Source organism: Vulpes lagopus, chromosome X (assembly GCF_018345385.1).
Source record: "Vulpes lagopus strain Blue_001 chromosome X, ASM1834538v1, whole genome shotgun sequence".
Taxonomy (NCBI): domain Eukaryota; kingdom Metazoa; phylum Chordata; class Mammalia; order Carnivora; family Canidae; genus Vulpes; species Vulpes lagopus.
This window is the reverse complement of record NC_054848.1, coordinates 27127006-27149793: the sequence shown is the minus strand read 5'-3', so window position 1 is coordinate 27149793 and position 22788 is coordinate 27127006. Positions and strand designations below refer to the sequence as shown.

Genomic DNA, 22788 nt, shown 5'->3' with positions numbered 1-22788 from the left:
AAATGGTTCAATTCCACATTCTTAGACAGGCTGCGAGCAATTGACACCAGCCACTTGCCCATAGGGTTTACTAAGAATTGACAGCAGTACTAGGTTTCCTACGGATAATTTCAACCTCCTCTGCACCCCATGTCCCAATCCATGTCAGAGAACCCAGATGGGACGGGATAGCTATGTAGGGGGTACGGTTTTTCTCATAAAGCTCACTTTTCTCCCTTCTCCCCTTTTATTTCTCTAAAGTCAAAGTTAGGGGCTTCAGGATCATCACTAAAAACAAGCATGTGAATGACAAGAAGGGAGAACCATGTTCTCTTTCAGCTGAGGATTTCTTGAGCTGAAGAACCTCTTCACAGACCCACGTAGCTTTTGGAGGGTCAGAATACTCTAGGCCTTCCTTTGGCTTTCCACATTAAAGAAGGGCAAGGGGAAGAAGAGCAGGAACTACAGGTTACCCATACATAAGAAATCAGTGAGTAGCTGTGAAAGGGACTTTTTCTTTGATTTTTCAATTTAAATAAGTGAGAGGGAAAATTTCTGATCATTAATCTGAAAATGAAGAAAGGATGGATTCAGAAGATGCCAAATATGAAGAGCAAATGATTAGTGCAAAAGTTAGTATACCATATTTTAGCCACCAACTTATTGCAGAGGACTCTGAGGTCTATATTTCCAGATCTTTAAGCTCCATATCTCCTATTTTTTCTACTAGTAACTTCCCCTGAATATCTGATGCAATTCGATATACTCTCACTGGAGTATATACTGTCTACATAGCTAGGTAAGGTGGAAGCACTCATAGACCAGATGTAACGGTCAAGTGACAAGCACAGACTGTGGACCCAGATGACCCAGGACTGAATGTTGGATTGACTACGTAATAGCTGTATGACCTTGGGAAAAATACTAAGACTAATTTTCCTTTATCTGCAAATTAGAGAAGACGAATACCATCTCATAGTAGTAATGTGGGGACTTAGTACTTGATTCAGTGGCTACTATCTCAGTGCTGGGAAGCTGTGCAAATGAACTGAATTTCATCCATTCTAACCTGCACATTGTATCATATTAAAATCACTGAAACCAGGATGGGTTTTACAAACTCTGCTGGCAAGACCACATATGGTTTGGAAGAAAATCCAAGAAACAGTGGTGGAGCCCTCTGAAGAAATCATCCTCTGATAGGATGGGTAAAAACAGAAGTCAAATACTCTGAAGGGAAAGGTGATAGAGGAGAGACAAGTTCTAAATATGAGAAAGTTTTAGGACTACCTCACCAGTTTTTCACTTATATTTTACTTTTGTCTATGCAAGAGGAATATATGACACACATATAAAGAAAACTAAAACAACAACTTCTTCATCGAAGAAAGCCTCTAAATGAGAAGTGTCAGAGTTTAATCAGCACCATGCCCTTTCCAATTCACGCCTGGCAGAACATAGGATGGTGTTATATGTCTCCAGTTTGGTGAAATATTGTAGTACATGTTGGTGAGTAAATTAGACCATGTTTCAGAATCAGTATTACAAAGAATGGGAAAGATTCTTTTTTTTAGGTTTTTATTTAAATTCCGGTTAACCAACCTACAGTGTAATATTAGTTTCAGGTGTACAGTATAATGACTCAACACTTTCATACATCACCTGGTGCTCATCACTGACAAAAGCACTCCTTAGTCCCCACCACCTATCAGTATGACAAAGAATGGGAAAGATTCTTTTAAAACCAAAATGTGGGCAGCCCCGGTGCCGGGGTGGGGGTGGGGGGGTCAGCGGTTTAGCACCGCCTTCAGCCCAGGGCATGATCCTGGAGTCCCGGGATGGAGTCCCACATCGGGCTCCCAGCATGGAGCCTGCTTCTCCCTCTGCCTGTGTCTCTGCCTCTCTCTCTCTGTGTCTCTCATGAATAAATTTTAAAAAATTAAAAAATAAAAGCAAAATGCATGTAAAATTGGAAAGAATAATGGCAGAATTCATTCATTAATGCAACAGTTACTGATTTAGCATCTATTCTGTGTCAGGCATTGTACCAGGAGCAAGGGATATGACAAAAATCTTTGATGTCAGGAAGCTTAATTTCATATGTGTGAGATAGACATTATGTAAAATAACCAAATTATAGTGTTTGTTTGTTAACTTTTAAGAACTAGAAAGGTGAAGCAGGGAGAAAGAATAGAAAGTTGGGAGAAGTGTAATTTTCAGTAGGGTCATCAGGGAAGATGTGCAGAAGGTGAGGGAGCCAGGCATATTTGGTATTTAAGGGAAGGACATTGTAGGCAGAAAAATACAGCAAGTACAAAGACTCAGAGGCAGAGACCCATGTAGTATATTTGAGAAGCACAGCAAGGAAGCTAGAGGGTCTCAAGAAGGATTAGAGAAATAGAGTGTAGACAGAAATAAGGTCAGAGAGGTAAGGAAATTGGGGATATGCAGATTTGCTAGATCGGTGCTGGTCAATAGAAAATTAAGGTGAGCCACATATGTAATTGAAATTTATAGAGTTGCCTTATCTTTTTCTAAAAAGTGAGAACAGGATCCCTGGGTGGCGCAGCGGTTTGGCGCCTGCCTTTGGCCCAGGGCGCGATCCTGGAGACCCGGGATCGAATCCCACATCAGGCTCCTGGTGCATGGAGCCTGCTTCTCCCTATGCCTGTGTCTCTGCCTCTCTCTCTCTCTCTCTCTCTCTCTCTCTCTCTCTCTCTCTGTGTGTGACTATCATAAATAATAAATTTAAAAAAGTGATAACAGATGAAATGAATATATTTCACTTAACCCAATATATTAAAATATTATTTCAACCTGTATGTCATATAGAAAGTATTAGTGAAAAATGAGATGAATAAAAATGAAATTGTTAAACAGTTTTATGTTTTACAGCAGTTGTAGGTTCTCAAAAAAATTGAGTAGAAGGTACAGAGTTAGAGCAATTTTTTTGTACTAAGTCTTTGAAATCTGATGTATATTTTACACTTAAAGCACATCTCAAAAAAAAAAAAAAACACATCTCAATTCTCCTAACATCACTTCAGGTGATCAGTAGCCACATGTGAAGGTATTTACCGTATCGTATTGGACAGCACAGATCTAGACCCTAGCAGAACCATGTAATGACTTTGGCTTTGCTGTGAATAAATTGAGAGGCAGTAGAAGAGTTTTGACTGCAACAGTAATATGACATGACTTGGATTTCCATAGGATCCCTTAATATGACTTGAGTTTTCATAGTGTCTGCTTTGTTGAGAATAGACGGGTAAGAGAATGTCTCCTCAAGTGCCCCAGAAAAGACTTTGGACAAACTCTCGTCGAAGAGAAAAACTGAGTATAAACAAGCATAAATTCAATAAATGGACCTGGCTTGGGGAAAGAGTGTAATAGTAGTTCTCTCAACACCCTGTCTTTGTACAGGCTATAAATAAGATAGGCTGTGTCTTATTCCTACATATGGAAATCTCTTGTTTCCTCTCATGGACTGTGAGATCCTCAAGGCAAGGCACACAATATATCTATTTTTAATTCTATGCCCAGTAGCCCTGCTGGAAGTTAGTAAACCCTCAATACATATTTGTAAAGTTAAAAAAAAAAAACAGCTAAACATCCCCCAAGTGGAAACAACCGAAATGTCCACTGACAGATATATATTCAAACAGTTCAATACTCTACAGCCAGGGGATTAAATAAATTAAGCTATATACCACATTGTTGATTATTGTAAACATTGTTGAATGAAAGAGAAAAGACACAAAAAAGTATATAGCATATAATTCCATATACTCAGTTTTCAATATAGGCATCATAATCCAAGTTGACAGGATACTGGTTATACTTGGTGGTAGTAACTGCAAGGGACAAGAGGGGCCTCTGGGCTTTTGATAACATTCTATTTTCCTGGTCATTTGTATTCTTATTAAAAATATATTGAGCTATTACAGTATAGGTGTATTTTCAAATATATACATGAAATATAAGAATATGTATATTCAATTAAAACCTTATAGACAGGGGACATGTATCTCTCAAAAAAATAACAAAACAAGACATTGTAAATTACCTGAGGTGAAGACCATTTTGTTCAACTATATTACAGTTCAATACGTTAGAATAAATTTATGCCTAATTGAATAACATACACTATATAAATTTTTCTAATTGAAAACTTCCACCAGTACAACATATATTATGTATTTTAAGTCAATTTTCCACTTTCCTAAGAAAAATGGTGAATCATAATTTGGAAAACATTTTAACATATAAAAACTTAGTGTTGTTTTTAATTCCCAAGCTTTTACTTTAACACGACAATTTCCCAGAAAGGTGTATTTTATTCAAGCATTTTAAAGCATGCAACTTCACATTTTGTACTTACGCTAGTGGAGTGGCTCTCATCCTGGGGTGGTTTTGCTCCAGGGGGGGGTATTTGGTAGTGCCTTAAGACATTTTTGCTTGTCATAGCTGGGGGGAAAATGCTATTGGCATGTAGTGGGGAAAGACCAGGGTTACTGCTAAGCCTCCTACAATGCAGAGAACAGCCCCTCACAGCTAAGAATTATCCAACCTGAAGTGTCAGTAGCTCTGAGGTTGGAAAACATTGCTCTAGTTTAATAATGTAATGTTGTTGGAATTTTAAAATCAGAATTTTGTTTCTTTACCAATTTTAATCTCTTACATTTTAGAGATTTTGGAGATACTGAAATTGCTTTGTCAAAGTAAATGAATTTTCTTTAAAACTTGTGTATTTGTTAACATCTTTTAAATTGCTTATTTTCTTGAAAGTGTTACTACAGGTTTTTTTTGTTGTTTGTTTGTTTCTGAGTTTTCCTTAAAAAAAAGAAAGAAAAGTTTGAGAAATATGTTGTTTATAACAGTTTTATTCTTATTTCTCCAGGCTAGAGGAACAAAAGAATATCTTGTCAGAATTTCAAAGAGATGTAAATGAATTTGTTTTATGGTTGGAAGAGGCGGATAACGTTGCTAATATTCCACTTGAACCTGGAAATGAGCAGCAGCTAAAAGAAAAACTTGAACAAGTCAAGGTAATTTTGTTTTCTAAAAACCCCCAGGGCCTACTTGTATAAAGAGTATATGAATCTATTTTTAAGGTATTTAATCATCGATTTCCTGCCCATTAGGTTATTGACAGTGCCTCACTAGATTTTCTCAAAACTTTGTATTATTTTAACCCAGTGTTTCCCAGCGAGTATATTTTTTTTTGTAAAAAGTGTGTGTGTGTGTGTGTGTGTGTGTGTGTGTGTGTGTGTAAAATGCATGGCACTATTTTGAAAGCTAATTTGGAATTAATCTTAGAAGTATTAGAGAATTTTACAACCCCAAATTCTTTCAAAAACTAGAGGGACTTTATAGAAATGAATCCCATTTCTCAGGAAAGATCTTAATTGCCAAATCAATCTCACTATTTCAGCCTCTAATTAGAGGTGTTCGATTCGCCTGAAACAGTGTTTTGTCTGGGAGTGGTTGGGGGTGCGTAGTGTTGGTTCACATTCCATACTAGTTGAAAAGACATCCAACCTATTCAGGTGACTTTTCTTGCCTTCCTGCTGCGAAGTCTGCTTGTTACTGATTACCTTACCTGGCTGACTGACATGTCCAGATTGTGCAGTTGGATTAACTCTCCTGGTTTTAGTTTTAGGACAAAAACTTATTTGGATCTGTTTCACTGTAATTCTTGAAGGGAAGGTGAAAGGGAAAGAGAAATTAACATTTAATCACCCTCTATTATGTGCTAAGTATTAGATGTACTTACATCTGCTATTTATTTAATCCTCATATAAAACTTTCAAAATGGTTGTTGCTGTCCTCATTTTACAAGGTCATACAATCAAAGCGAAATGGAATTTCTCCTTTATCAATGATTCAGTTCATTTGTACATGCAAATTAGACTCCAATATCAACCACTTATTTCTGTGAAACAAGAAATTTGTACCTGAATGGAGGATAAAGTATAAAAATAAAATTAATGCTTAGTTTAGGTAAACAGATATTGAGCATCTACTCTATGTCAAATATTACAAAAACAACCCACCATGTTTTGGATCTATAGTTCATTTGAAGATGAGTGTATCATAGAAATAATTAACTTGGTTCTGGAAAATTGATCTTTCCTAAAGGTATTGAGTGTTATAGATAGAAATATAATTGATAACTCATTTAAGAGACATGTTTAGTGGCATTTACTTATTAATAAATATGCATTGATTTCCTTTTTTTTCCTTAGACAATCTAGATCAGCACTGTCCAGCAGAACTTTCTGTAATGACTGTAATACTCTCTATTGTCTATTGTAGTAGCCAAGAGCTGTATGTGCCTTTGGGTACTTGAAAGGTAGTGTGACTGGGGAATTGACCCTCACGTTATTGAAATTTAATTAATTTAAGTAGCCTCATGTGGCTAGTGATACTTTATTGGACACTGCAGTTCTAGATGACACAAATAAATAAAGGACAGTTATTACAGCCAGTAATAGTTTTGTAGGTCTTGGGAAAGGGCATTTATAAGGGAGACTGAATGAATTAAAGAAATTCAGGGATGCAGAGGAGTCAAAAATAAGGGTTCTTGAATGGAATTGCCCAAGTAGGAATCACAGCTCGGTTGCTTGCTACTTCTGTGTACTTGGAGCTGGTACTTAACCTCTCTGTTGGAATTTAATCTCTCTGTCTCAGCTTCCTTCTGCACAAGAGGAAGATAATAGGATTTACCTCATGGAATTATATTATCTCAGTTAATTTTTATATACTACGTGATGAGGTTAACGCAGCACCCAGTACGTGGTATGGTCTCAATATTAGTTATCTCTTAATATGATAATGCAATTTGTTACTCAGTAGTAAATTATAGCATGGAGGCTTAATACCTGAGAGGAGGATGAATTTACCTAGATTGCTCTATTTCTGACAGATATATGTTTTCAGACCCTTAACAATGCTTGGGGTGTTATTTTGGAGCTCATGATACCATGTAGTACTTATTTTTTTCTTGAAAACAATCTGTGAGGGATAAGATATTCTGGTCCTTTCTAGCACTGGTTTATCTACTTGAGAGTGGGTGCTCCAGTCCATCAGTCCCATACTCTGTAGAAAGCGGTTGATACTTGAGGTACCTGTTGGCCTTCAGTCAAGTTGCTTCGTTTTGATAGACTAATCAATAGAGACAAAGATAAGATAGTCGGAATGGTGCTGTAATTCATTTTAAACATTGTTGCATTTGTCTGTTTCAGTTACTGGCAGAAGAGTTGCCCCTGCGCCAGGGAATTCTAAAACAATTAAATGAAACTGGAGGAACAGTGCTTGTAAGTGCTCCCCTAAGCCCAGAAGAGCAAGATAAACTTGAAAATAAGCTCAAGCAGACAAATCTTCAGTGGATAAAGGTTAGATACTAACCATCTTTTCCATCATATGTGTTAAATGTTGCCAATGTTTGTGTTTGTTTTGTTTTTTGGGTGTTTTATTGCTGGGATTGAGGGCAGGGAACTGGTATATGGATTGTTGTGTTTTTAACCTGACCATTTGATTTGGCTCCTTGACTTATTATGGATGGAAAGAATGGTGATGGTGGATGGCAATACATAAATGCCTGTATTACTTTGCATGAGTTGTACCAAAGAGACTGGTAAAGGGATGGAGTAATTCAGTGTTCAGGTATATGCTGATGGTATTTAAGCAAAATGGAGGTGGTCCACTTCAGCCAGTATTATAAATCAATATCATTTATCCCTCCTTATAGCATAAACTTAATCAATGATTAATGCATGTTGACCTCAGAAAGGTGTTTTATTTATTTGTTTGTTTGTTTAGTTTCTTGGTTACTTAGTCACCTAATGTGAGTCTTTGTCTTTCTACCTTGGATACTTTATAAATCTAATATTTTAAAATATTTATCAAATTAATACATATTTATCCTTTAAAATCAGTGCCGCATATGAATTTATCATGAAAAGCAACAACAGTCTATCAAAAGACAATTATTTTCCCACCGTACTTCTATGGCAACTTTGTCATAAATCATGTGAACATATACGTGAATCTCCTCCTGCATTCTCTATTCTCTTCCATTTGACGATATCTGTCCTTCAACTATTACCACACTGACTTAATAAGAATAATTTTTAATAGCTTTACTGAGACTTATTCATACTTATTCATATACAATGCAACACACCCATTTTAAAATGTATAACTCAATGATTTTTGTGTATTTATTTTTTTACATTGTGGTAAAAAGGATATAACATAAAATTTGTCATTTTCATATTTTTAAGTGTACAATTCAGTGTCTTGTATTACATTCACAATGTAAAACCATTACCATCATCTATGTGGAAAACATCTTCATCACCCCAAACAAATCATCAAGCATCCACATCCTGTTACACACTCACACAATTTCCAAAGTCCTCTCTATGTAATTTTCCTGTTCTAGAAGCTCATAAAAGTAGACTGATACTCTATCTGTCCCTTTCCATGTAAATTATTTCACTTAGCATAATTTTCCTAAGATTCATCCATGTTGTAGCAGGTATCAGAATGTCATTCCTTTTTATAACTGAGTAACTTTCCATTGTATGCATATATGCAATTGTTTTGTTTAAGTTTGGGGGATCTGCTAATCTAAACCCGCTGACTTTGTTCTTCTTAGTCCACATTGTCTATGCTATTTTTGGTTCATTGCTTTAGCAAATAAATTTTAGAACCAACTTGTCAATTTTCACTGAAGCCTGCCAGGGTAATGATTGGAGTTGTGTTGAATTTGTGGATCAGTTAACATCTACAATATTGAGTCATCTAATCTGTGAAAGTGATATATCCTTTCATTTATTCAGGTCTTCTTGAATGCTTTTTTCATCATATTTTGCAGTGTTCAATCCAGAGGACTTGCACATCTTTTATTAGACTTCATCCCTGATATTTGACATTTTGATCCTATTTCATAAATGGGATTCATTTTGAGTTTTATTTTCTCTTTGTTGTTGGTATATAAAAATATAATATATTTTTGTATATTACATATTCACTGTCCTTGCTAAATTCACTTATTAATATTAATAGTTTTCAGAATCTTTTGCATTTTTTCATGTGCACAGTGTGTCATCAAACAGAGGTAGTTTCTCCTTTTCAATCCTTCAAATTTTATTTCTTACATAGCCTAGGACTTCCAATATAATGTTTAATAGAAGTGACAATAATGAGAAAACTTGGCTCATTCCCTGTCCCAGGTGGAAAGCTTTCAATGATTTATCACTAAGTATATGTTTGTCATAGGACATTTTATAGGTTATTTTAATCAAATTAAGAAATTTCTCCATATTACCAGTTCATGTTTTTATTATGAACATGTATTAAACATATTCAAATGTTTTTTTTCTATATTTATTAAACGTGTGATTTTTCTCCTTTGTGTGAATGTGGTAAACTACAGCCATTGGCTCTGGAATGTGAAACTACTCTGGGATTCCTGAAACAAATCATACTAGTCCTGATGTCTTGTACTACTTTATAGATTGCTGAATTCATTTTTCTAATATGTTGTTTAGGATTTTTATATTGTTGTTCATGACAGAAAAAGGTCCGTAATTTTTTAATAATATCTTTCCCAAGTATTGATAACAATGTTAGACTAGGTATAAAAACTAATTGAGAAGTGTTCTCTTTTTTTTCTGGAAGAAATTGTTGAAGATTGGTATTATTCCTTTCTAAGATGTTTCAGAGAATTCAATTGTAAATCCATCTGATGATGAAGTTATTTTTTGTGGGAAAGTTTTTGATGATTGATTTGATTTCTTCAATAGATACAGGGATGGTGAGATTTTTCATTTCTTTATGTGTAAGCTTTTGTAAGTTGTGTCTCTCAAAGAATTTATCTATTTCCATGTCATTTTCTCTTTTTGGGTTGTAGACTTTATTCATACAGTCAGTGGTCTTTTATATATTTATGGATAAGAATGAGAAAATAGACTGTGGGTGCATCTTGTTGGCTGGGATATTTTACTCCGTGTGCTAAGGCAGAGAGCTGATCCTGTTGCTAAAAGACGTCTTCAAATTCGATAGTGCAGTGGGATCTATTCTGTGATATCCACAATGGCTACTGAGATTCATTCCAGATACCAAGTTTATTTTTTTAGATAAGAACCACTCACTTCTTGCTTGTATTGATTCATATTTATTTTTGCTTGTAAGTAAATGTTAAGGGAAGACCATTCAAAGTGGTAGTTTTGCTAGTGGAAAATTTCCATCTACAAACTTTTACCTAAAAATACCTAAATACCTAAATTTTAACCCACTTCTTAGCCCCAATCATCATGGCATTTTTCATCTAGTCTCCAGATTCTGCCAAGGTCAGATCTCCTTGTACCTAAGGCTACTTCTCCCTTACTTTATATGTCTTCACGTATCTCTACTCATGTGACATTCCAAAAATATCTTGAATCCTTGCATCCGTTTTTGACCATAGTTCTACTGCCTTATTGAGCACATTTAACACCTGTTAACTTTGTTCCATCCTGGATATAATACAAACTGTAATCCTTTAAACCAGGGGTAAATCCATGCCAAGAAGATGTCACTGAACTATAATTTTCACATAATATAAAATGCCTTATTTCAAAAATGGCACAATTGCTTCTTAAGAAATGATCGTTTTTTTATCAACACCCAACTAAATTGATAGGTTTAGAAAAGTTATACTGAGAAAAGTTTCTGTATGTAGATGATGGGAAAGAAAATACTAGAGACTTCCCTGTCAAGGGGTGGAGTCCAATGTGGTGGCATAGAAAGATCCTAAATTCACCTCCTCCCATGGACACAGTGAATAAACAGCTATGTAAGAAATAGTTCCCTCTGTAAAACATTTGAGAACTAGCTGAACAGTTCCTCGATGGCAAAAGATAAAAATGCTGCATCAAGACAGGTAAGAGAGGCAGAAACATTGTCTCTCCAGAAACATGGCATGGAAACTCACAATCAGATGGATTTCATAGAATAGGATCTTCAACCTGAGGAACAAGGGCTTAATGCAGGCACCCTAACCCATGGGACCTGCACTAGAGAGATGAGCCTCCAAAGCATCTAGCTTTGAAAAACAGTGGATCTTACATCCAGGAGATACCCAACAGGGTGTAGGGAACTTAGATACTGCTCTTAAAAGGCTCAGCACAGTGGCAACAGTTTGGAAAATGTTTAGACTTTTGTGAAGGAGACCCACTTGCTAATCTTCAAGAGTCAGCTAGATGGGCAGGAATTGACTCAAAGTCTCTCCCAGATGGAAGTGCTGGTGGGTGCCACTTTTGCACTCTCCCTTGCTAGCACAGGCAGGCTTGCATAGTTCCTGAAATCTTGTACCACCCTGCTAAAGCTGATGGGTATGCCAGGCCCTTGCATTCTCAGAAATGACTTGATATACTCATTTGGTACCATTTTTTGTAACAGTCACTCAGGGGACACTTCTGGATCTCCTGGTCTGGACGACATCAGGGTTCATGATTGGGGCCCCATAGGACTGTATACATTTGCATACTTTAAAAGCTGCAGCCTGAGGGTCTGCCTCCCCTTCAGCCCAAAACTAAGAGCTGACTGAGATCCCTCTCTTGGGAACAGTATCAGGTTTTGGCACATTGTCAATGACTGGAACCCATCAAAAATAAATCAGGCTGCTTAGACCATCACAGAGATTCAAGAAACAACCAAAAGCTACAGCAAAGTTGAAGGACAAGTTTCATCTCCTACACAGGTAACTCCTTCAAGGCCACGTGGGGTAGCTGTTTCTCCTAATAGATAGAAACAAACATAAAGAGTCATGTGACATGAGGAAATAGAGGAATATGCTCCAAAGGAAAGAGCAAGATAAAACCTCAGAAAAAAAATAATTAAATGGAATTAAATAGTTTACCTGTTGAAGAGTTTAAAGGAATAGTGATAAATTCACTCATCAAACTTGGGAGAATGGATTAACATAGAGCTTCAACAGAGAGATAAAAGACATAAGGAAGTACCAATCAGAAGTCACAAAACTGAAGAATACAAAACTAGCACTGAAAAACACACCAGAGGTATTCAACATCAGACAAGACAAGATGGAAAAAGAATGAGTGAGCTGGAATACAGTGCAGTGGAACTCACCCAAACAGAGCAGCATATAGAAAAAAGAATTTTAAAAAGTTAGTATACTTAAGGCACCTTAGGACAGTATCAAATAGAATAACATTCACATTATATGGATCCAGAAGAAGAAAGAGAAAAAGGGGCAGGAAAATTATTTTAAGAAATGCTGACAGAAAACCAGCCTAACCTAGGGAATGATATAAACATCCACATCCAGGAATCCCAGAGAGTTACAAATAAAATGAACTCAAAGATATTCACAATAAGCCACATTATAACTAAAATGTCAAAAGGAAAGATAAAGACAGACTGTTAAAAGTAATGAGGGAAAAAAAAATGTGTTATATACAAGGGAACTCCCATAAGAATCTCAGCAGATTTTTCAGCATAAACTTTGCAGACCAAAAAGAGGGTCATGACATATTCAAAATGCTGAGAGGAAAAAACTTCCAGCCAAGAATACTTTACCTGGCAAGGTCATCATGCAGAATTGAAGAAATGAGTTTTCCAGAGAAACAGAAACTAAAGGAGTTCATCACCATTAAACTGGCCTTACAAAAAATGTTACAGGGAGTTCTTTAAGCTGTAAAGAAAGGGCACTAATCAGTAACAAGAAAATATGAAAGTTCAAATCTCACTGGTAATGGTAAATATATAGGAAAGGTAGTAGAATAATCACTTATAAAGCTAGTATAGAGGTTAAAAGACACAAGTAGTAAAAATAATTAAAACTGCACTAATTATTTAAATGATATATAAATAAAAAGATGTAAAATGTAATAACAAAAATATAAAAAGGGAATGAGTGTGAAAAAGTCAAGTTTTAGAATGCATTCATATTTCAGTTGTTACCAACTTAAAATAGACTGTGAGATATATAGGGTGTTGTGAGAACCTCATGTAAGCACAAAGCAAAAACCTATAGCAGATACGCAAAAGATAATGAGAAAAGACTCTAAACATAACAGTAAAGAAAGGCATCAAACCACAAGGGAATAGAGTAAGGAAGGAACAAAGAACTACCAAACAATTGGAAAACAATGAACAAAATAACAATAAGCACATACCTATCAATAATTACTTTAAATGTAAATGAACCTATCAATAATTACTTTAAATGTAAATGAACTAAATGTTCCAATTAAAAGACATGGAGTAGCTGAATGGATAAATATAAAAGACCCATATACAAGCTATCTAAAAGGAACTCACCTCAGATGTAAGAATGCACTGAGACTGAAAATGAAGGGGTGGAAAGCAATACTTTATACTAATGGAAACCAAAAGAAATCTGGGGTAACTATACTTATTAGACAAAAGAGACTTTAACATAAAGACTGTATTAAAAAAAAATAAGAGCATCAAATGGTGGTAAAGGAGTTAGTCCAACAAGAGGATATAACAGGAGCAAATATTTATGTACCCAACATACTTAGCACCTAAGTGTATAGAGCAAACATTAATAGACCTAAAGGAAGAGACAGCGATATAAAATACAATAAGAGCAGGGAACTTTAATACCCTATTTACACCAGTGAATAGATCATCCAGACAGAAAATCATAAGGAAACATTGGCCTTAACACATGAGACTGACAGACTTAATAGATATATACAGAATATTCCATCCAAAACAGTAGATAGCATATTCTCAAGAGCACTTGGGACATTCTCCGGGGGTAGAACACATGTTAAGTGCTTAAATGAGTCAAGCCTCAATAAATATAAGAAGACTGAAATCATATCAAGCATATTTTCCAACCACAATGGTCTGAAACTAGAAAACAACTACAAGAAGAAAAATGGAAAAACCATAAATGTGTGGTGATTAGACAAAATTCTATTCCATAACCAATGTATTAATGAAGAAATGAAAGAAGAAATAAAAAAATACTTTGAGACAAATTACAATGGGAATATAACAATCCAAAATCTATAGGGTAGATTCTAAAGTAGTTCTAAGAGGAATGTTCATAGTGAAACAGTTCTACCTCATTCAAACTCATTTTATGAGGCTAGCATTACCCTGATACCAAAACCAGGCAAGGTTGCCACAGATATGAAGGAAGGAAGGAAGGAAGGAAAGAGAGGGAAGGAAAGGGGAGAGGAGGGGAGAGAAGAGAATATGAAATTAGAGGCCAATATTCCTGATGAGCATATATGAAAAAATCCCCAACAAAATTTAGCAAACTTAATTAAACAATGCATTTAAAACAATCATACACCATGATGAAGTGGGATTTATTCCAGGGATGCAAGAATAGTTCTACATCTACAAATCAATGTGATACAACATATTAACAAAATGAAGCATAAAAATTACATGATCATCTCAATAGGTGGAGAAAAAGCATTTGACAAAATTCAATGTCCATTTATGACCAAAAACTCTCAATACAGTGGGTATAGGTGGAACATACCTCAACATAATAAAAGCCATATATCACAAGCCCACAGCTGATATCATATTCAATGGTGAAAAGCTGAAAGCTTTTTCTCTAAAATCAGAAACAAGGCAAGGATGCCCACTCTTGCCACTTTTATTCAACATAGTATTTAAAGTCTTAGCCACAGCAATGAGGCAGGAAAAAGAAGTAAAAGGCATCCAAAGTAGAAAGGAAGAAATAAAATTGTCACTATTTTTGGACAACATGATTTCATATAGAATTTATACTTATTTTCTGTGTAGAATTTATAGAGAAAACTTTAAAGATTGCCCTAAAACTATTAGAACTAAGAAACAAATTTAATTAACTTCCAGAATACAAAATCAATCTATAAAAATTTGTTGCATTTGTATATGTTCAAATAACACTAACACTAACAGTGAACTATCATAAAAATTCAGAAAACAGTTCCATTTATAATTCTATCAAAAAGAAGGAAATACCTAGTAATAAATTTAACCAAGGAGATGAGAAACCTGTGCTCTGAAAACTATAAAATATTAGTGAGAGATATTGCAGAAGACACAAATAAATGGAAAGATATTCCATGTTCACAGATTTGAAAAATTAATCTTGCTAAAATATACTACCCAAAGCAATCTACAGATTCATTAAAAATCCCTATCAAAACACCAATGACATTTTCACCAAAATATCACAAACCAAAAATTTACATGAAACTATAAAAGAACTCCAAAACAATCTTGAGAAGGAAAAACAAAACTAAAGGTATCATGTTCCCTGATTTCAAACTATATTACAAAGTTATATTAATCAAAATACTAAGGTATTGATATAAAAATAGACAGAAGAATGGAACAGAATAGAGAGCCCAGAAATAAACCCTCATATATATTGTCAATTTACAACAAAGGAGGTAAGAATATGCAAAGGGGAAAGGACAGTCTCTTCAATAAATGGTGTCAGGAAAACTGGATAGCCATATGCAAAGGAATGAGCCTATACCATTACCTTACAACATACACGAAAATTTACTCAAAATAGATTGAGAACTTGAACTTGGGGCTTGAAATCATAAAACTTCTGGAAGAAAATATAAGCATGAAGTTCCTTAACAGTGGTCTTGATGATGATTTTTTAGATCTGACTCCAAAGCAGAGGGAACAAAAGCAAAAATAAACCAAATGGAACTTATCAAACTAAAAAGCTTCTGCACAGCAAAGGCAACCCTAAAAAAATGAGTAGGCAACCTACTGAAAGAGAGAAAATATTTTCAATTCATAAGAGGTTAATATCTAAAATATATAAAGAACACCTGCAACTGCATAGCAAAAAAACAAACAACCCAATTAACAAATGGCAGAGGACTTGAGCATTTTTCTAGGAAGACATAAAGAGGGCAAACAGGCACATGGAAAGATACTCAGCATCACTAATCATCAGAAAAATGAAAAACAAAACCACAATGAGATACCACCTCATGCATATTAAAATGTTTATTATGGGGACGCCTGGGTGGCTCAGTGGTTGAACATCTGCCTTCAGCTCTGGGTGTGATCCCAGGGTCCTGGGATCGAGTTCCACATCAGGCTCCCCACGAGGAGTCCGCTTCTTCCTCTGCCTATGTCTCTGTCTCTCTCCCTCTCTGTGTCTCTCATGAATAAATAAGTAATATCTTTATAAAAATAAAAAAATTAAAGTGGCTATTATCAGAAATATAAGAAATAGCAAATGTTGCAGAGGATATGGAGAAAAGGGGACCCTTATGCCCTGTTGGTAGGAATGTGAGTTGGAGCATCCACTATGCAAAACAATATGGAAGTTCTTCAGAATTTTTTAAGTGCCATATGATCCAGCAATTCTACTTCTGGATATTTATCTGAAGAAAATGAAAACACTAAATCAGAAATACATATATACCCCTATGTTTATTGCAGCACTATTTACTGTAGTCAAGATACGGAAACAAACCACATGTCCATCAATGGATGAATGGTTGGAGATGTGGTGTATATGTGTATGTAATGGAATGCTAGTTAGACATTTAAAAATAATGAAATCTTGCCTTTTGTAACATGGGTGCAGCTTGAAGGAATCAGGCTCAGGGAGATGAAACAAAAAAATACAAGTACTGCATGCTTCCACTTATAAGTGGAATCCGAAAAACAAAACTCACGAAACAAAACCCATGGGAAGAAATCAAGGAGGAAAGATGCCCCAAAATGTCCCATATCTAAGTACATCTTGGTATCACAAAAGGAACATAAAAATTATAATTGTAGGAAATGTGAAGAGAACTATTTAAAACTATGAAACAGGGGTGCCTGGGTGGCTCAGTCAGTTAAGTGTCTGCCTTCAGCTGAGGTCACAATCTCAGGGTCCTAGGATCAAGCCCCATGTTGGGCTCCCTGCTCAGCGCGGAGCCTGCTTCTCCCCCTCTCTCTACCAATTTCTCTCTCTCTTTCTCAAATAAACAAGTAGGATCTTTAAAAGAAAACCTATGAAACATGCAATAACAGCTTTATGGGACATGGGTGAAGTTTTTATCTATTCTGCAGCAGAATAAAAAGTCAAAAATTTTTATGATACAAAATTAAAGCTATGACTATGAATACCATCTTGTGTAAAACTATATTATTATATCATAATATCTTATTATGAATAATAAGAATAGATAAATATTAAGAATGAATGAATAATAAGGATAAAATGAATAACTAATCTTATTCATTCGTCAGAGTAAAAATTATTTAATTGTCTCTTCTCAGTCCCTATGCCACCCTATGCCTCTTGGTTTAAATGAAAAATAGAAAACAATCAGTACCAGATTTAAATCAGTACACAAGTTGGCAGTTTTTTAAAGAGTAAAGAAAATGGTCACGATGATCAAGACAAGTCTTGGTCATCATTAAACCTCAAATTCTCAGTCTAGAGAGAAGAAATAATGGGGACCCCTCCCATTTATTCTCTACCCCCTTCCTCCATCTAAAGACTATAATGAGTGGTATCATTGTAACTAGTAAGTCAGGGTTGTTGGGATACAAATATGCCAATTCCTTAACATGCAGCTTCTCCAAAAATGTCATGTCAAAATCCCTAGCAGCAGGTGCTCTTCTCCCCACTAACTATGATATGCTATATCCTGCATGTTAGCCAATTTAGCAATTGCTATGAGACCTTTGTGTTTAGTTAGTGAATAAAGAAAACAGCGATTGGAGGTAATATAGTTGTTCCTTTACAGGAGTGATGGACCCTGTAATGAGTTTGTTGCAAAACTGCGTTAACTTGTCTTGACCCGGATAGCTTCTCTTTATAGCAGAGATGGGAAATGCTACTCTAACAGTGAATATAGGCCTTGGTTTAAGTTTATGGTTACCTCCAGATAAGAAATGTGAAGTGAAATCCTTGTGTTTATCGAATACATATCTCGATCTTTACAGTATTTAATAATAATACCTTTAATGTCCACAAAATGGGAATGTTTTTGAAGCTAGCTTTGGTGTGTTTTTCTCTCTGTCTTGCTCTATAATCTTCATACGCATGTCTGACTCTATTGTTTTGAGTATTTATCACTCTTGATACCTCTTTGTATGCGTTCTCTGAACTTCTCTGTGGGGTGTCTGTTGGGGGAATTCTCCCTTCCTACCTCTCCCCATCACTATCACTCTCTTCCTATTTCTCTGTTATGTGTGTCTCTGTCTATGAATTGGCATCTCTTTGTGTTTATCAAAAGTCTGCTTATCTGCATGTATATATGTCATCTTTCTTCTACCGAGGTTAGTGTATGTGACACATTATTTCCTGTTTTCTTTCTCTCTTTACCTTCTAATCCCTTTCATCTTCTGTCTTTGTCACCTAGTGTCCACTGTCTTTATTCTTCATTGCTCTTTTTACTCGTTATGTACAGATATTTTTTCAACTCCCCATTATTTAGAACCAAAATATGTTTTATCAGTATTTATTTTTGAATCATATTGAATTCTTCCTATACTTAATTTAAAGGTGAAATAATGGAACATTTATTTTGTAGACTCATGGGATTATTCAGATGGAAGGGTTCTAATGAAGCTAAATTACTCTCACATCTTCTAGATTAAAACACTGAATCCTAGAAAGGTTATGTGACTTATTTGAGGATACATTGTTCTCTATTTAAATATAAAAGTTGATCCAGAATAAATACTGTTTTATTTTAACTTTTTTGTGAAGCTCAAATGATTTTTCTGCAGTTAAAGTGCTAGAAACAAGGGAAAATACATGGTTTCCCATTGCTCCTTTAAAAGTAAAAACTGGGATTTCTTTTTATTTAAAGAAACTGTATGAGAGTTTTTGCTTTGCTTTTTGCTCTTTTTGGAATGCTAGATGCTATATTTTCAAATTATTTTCCAGCACCTTCTTTTCCATGGAACATTTGTGATTAGGTAATACAGGAAAACATTTATGTTGTTTCACAATTAGTTACATGTCTACTATATTTGATGTAAAGTAATTTTACAGATAGTGTATATTATACATTCCTATTAGTCATAATAACTATATTTTCATTTTGTTGAATAAATTTAAATTTCTTCATCCTATTTTGCTGCTTATGTGTAAATAATAAATTACTATTTTAATTTGTTAATGCCTAGATAATATAAAACAGTACATGCAGAAACTAAAACATTTTACAAACACAAATGAGAAATTTTGCTGGAATATGAATTCAGTTAAGCCCATTTTAATTGAAAAATTGATCTACTTTACCTAGAAAAAAAAAGGTTTAAAAATATATGTAGGGGCACATGGGTGTCTCAGTCAGTTAAGCGTCCGATTCTTGATTTTGGCTCAGGTCATGATCTCAAGGTTATGAGATTAAGTCCCACCTTGGGCTCCACACTGGGTGTGGAGAATGTTTAAGATTCTCTCTCTCTCTCTCTCTCTCTCTCTCTCTCTCCCACACACACCCCTTCCTACCTCTCTCTCACTTTCTCTGTCTCTCTCTCTCTCTCTAAAATATACATATGTATATATGTCAAGTATATATGTATGTAGGAAAGCTTTAATAGAGGAATAATGTGATATTGATCACAGGAGTACAGAGGTTTTTTTTTAAAATAAATAGTGTGAAAGTAAAAATAGTGTGAAATTGGTAGGCCATCTTCTGCAATATACAAATGATTGTATCAAAATTTCCAGAGGTACAGTTCATTTTATATTTACCTCTAATCATGTTATTTCTAAGTACTCATCAGAGAAGTAAACAGTTTAGATTTGTTTTTTTCATTTGTGTCAACCAAATAAATGTTTCATCTTTTTCCAAATATGTTTGCTATGTAGTACTAGTCATTATTACTCATTACTACAAATATGGATAGTAAAAAAGGGAAAATTAAATAAAGCTGAAGCTTAGCTTTTTCACTTCTTGCTCAAAAATGGACATTTGTTCCAATCAATTAACTTCCTATCAAAGACAATGATTAATAGATTGTTCTAATTGTTACCAATCAATCCTTCCTTTTATGTGAATTACATTTTTAACCAAAGAAAAGCATCTTTATACAGATGCAGTGAAATGCCGGAACCCCGCACCCCAATGTTTCTAGCAGCAATGTCCACAATAGCCAGACTGTGGAAGGAGCCTCGGTGTCCATCGAAAGATGAATGGATAAAGAAGATGTGGTCTATGTATACAATGGAATATTACTCAGCCATTAGAAACAACAAATACCCACCATTTGCTTCAATGTGGATGGAACTGGAGGGTATTATGCTGAGTGAAATAAGTCAATCGGAAAAGGACAAACATTATATGGTTTCATTCATTTGGGGAATATAAAAATTAGTGAAAGGGAATAAAGGGAAAGGAGAGAAAATTAGTGAAAATATCCGAGAGGGAGACAGAACATGAGAGACACCTAACTCTGGGAAACGAACAAGGGGTAGTGGAAAGAGAGGTGGGCGGGGGGTTGGGGTGACTGGGTGATGGGCACTGAGGGGGGCACTTGGCGAGATGAGCACTGGGTGTTATGCTAAATGTTGGCAATAAAAAATTTTAAAAAAAGAAAAGCATCTTTACAAGAAATAGGACAAAATGGTGTATGCTATTTACTATTATATTATGACATATAACTTGTGACTTCTTGGCAGTTTCCTTTAAGTAGTTAATAATTACATCATAACATTTATTTATTAAATCCTTCATTCAACAAACATCTAATGAGTCACCACTGCGTGCCTCATAATGTTTTAATCATATCATAATCAATTCCCAACCTTAACTTTATTTAAATGACATTCAGAATCACATAGGACTTGGCACTATAGCAATTTATATCTCTTCTACTTTAGAGTTGCTAAATAGTTTGAGGCTGACAGCTAAGGAGTGGAAGAGATAGGATAGTAGTTAAAAGTTTCTAACCTATGCACAATTCCCTGACTTTGCCTCCTGTAATTTCACCCTGAGATGGAGATTCTTACTAGGTTGTGTGTCCTGAATACATCTCAGTTTGCTCTGACAGGTCCTGGTTTTGCCTATTATCACATCACAATTTTTAATAGCTCCCTCTTTCACTCTCATGAGTGGTCTAATTTGTAATATTAAATATATATATATATATATATATATATATATATATATATATATATATATTATGAGAACAACCATACAGTTATGAGAACAACATCAGGCCCTTGGTGGTGGGCCTGGCCTAGGTGGTGGCCTGACTATAACTTTTTCACTGCTGATGTTCTTCACAGCAGCAATACTCTCTTCTTTTGAATGTCAGCGAAGTTGAGAAGTTTGGCCTGTCCAAGGAACCCGACTGTTATTACTACAACATTAATCACTCTTTGATGGAAACACATTTATAATACATGGTTTTTAACTTTTCAAGTAATTGAAATTTCAGGGAATGCCAAGAATGTCGATCAGACATTTTACAAACATGTATAAAGTAAGCAGGAGTTATGAGGAGGCAGTGTATAGTGTTAATTAGTAGTAGGGTTTATGGACTGTGGATTCCACCCATTACTAGCTACATGATCTTTTATTTTCCCTGTCCATACATCAGTTATAACATCCGTAAAAAGCAGGTTATACTACAACATAGTTGTGGTGCAAATTTAATGAGATATTGTATGGGAAATGCTTAACGCACTTGTAATTAGTCAAAAATATTAGCTTTAACATAAAATCAGGGATAATGTTAAAAACACAAAAACACAGAGATACAGCACAAAGTTCTGACTGAGTCACCTTCTTTCTTTTATTGTAGTAAGAGCTCTTAATATGAGATCTACCCCCTTAACAAATTTTTAAGACTGTAATACAGTATTGTTAACTGTAGGCATCATACTGCATAGGAGATCTGCAGAAGTTTTTTTAGCATGGCTGAGACTCTATCCCCATTGCACAGCTCCCATTTCCCTTTCTCATTGCCTTGGTAACCACCATTCTATTCTCTGTTTCTATGAGTTGGACTCTTTTAGATACTTTCGGTAAGTGGAATCGTGTAGTATTTGACCTTCTGTGCCTGGCTTTTTTCAGGTAGCATAATGTCCTCCAAGGTGATGCATCTCCTTACATATGGCAGGAGTTTTTTCTCTGTTAAGGCTGAATAATATTCAGCCTCTTAATCCAACACTTACAAATATGTCTCTTGGGAAAAAAGCTGCAAAAAGTGCCACCATTATGAATTCAAGAGCTGAAAGAGAGAAGAGTTAGAGTCACCAAAATCACCTAATGGAAAGCAGAGAGTTGTTTTTAATCAGCATCCTCCCATTTCACTGATCTCATTATTTGCATTATCTGTAACCAGCCAGGATTTCAGATAAAATTATTGTAAAATAATGGATTTTGCTCTTAACATTGGCTAAGAAGTCCACATAGTCAACCACTGTTTTCAAACACCAACATTTCCATGTTTTAAGTATGAGCATAATTTAAGATGACCTGTTTAACTGTGGCCACCTTTGGGATCAATCAACTTTCCTGACTTTATCCCAGAAATCCAGACAGAGCATAAGTGAACCTCTGTACTATTTCTTCATACCCTTCTCCTACCTCCATTCTTGATGTTGGTTTCCCTCATTTTGCTGGAGTGATGAGAAGTCATGTGTAGAAAGTTTCAATGGAGCTATGAAATGTTCTATTAGGAAACCTCAGTGTAATACTAGATAATTTGTTCATTTCAATGCAATGCTATTTTTAAAAATACGAACAAACAAAAACCCAGCATGCATTGTAAGGCACTGATACTGGTGTAACAACTCATTTCCATATTAAAACTGTAGTTTTG

General features: G+C 35.2%; 1 protein-coding gene across 8 annotated transcripts in view; it reads left to right on the top strand.

The window, feature by feature from the left end:
- DMD (dystrophin) overlaps positions 1-22788 on the top strand; it is a 2057113-nt gene that overhangs the window by 1265637 nt on the left and 768688 nt on the right. For all 8 annotated transcript variants that reach the window (XM_041741334.1, XM_041741335.1, XM_041741332.1 and 5 more), the window contains 2 exons: positions 4880-5027; positions 7227-7376. In XM_041741334.1, the coding sequence (XP_041597268.1) occupies positions 4880-5027; positions 7227-7376 (298 nt within the window). The remainder of the gene's footprint in view (positions 1-4879; positions 5028-7226; positions 7377-22788) is intronic.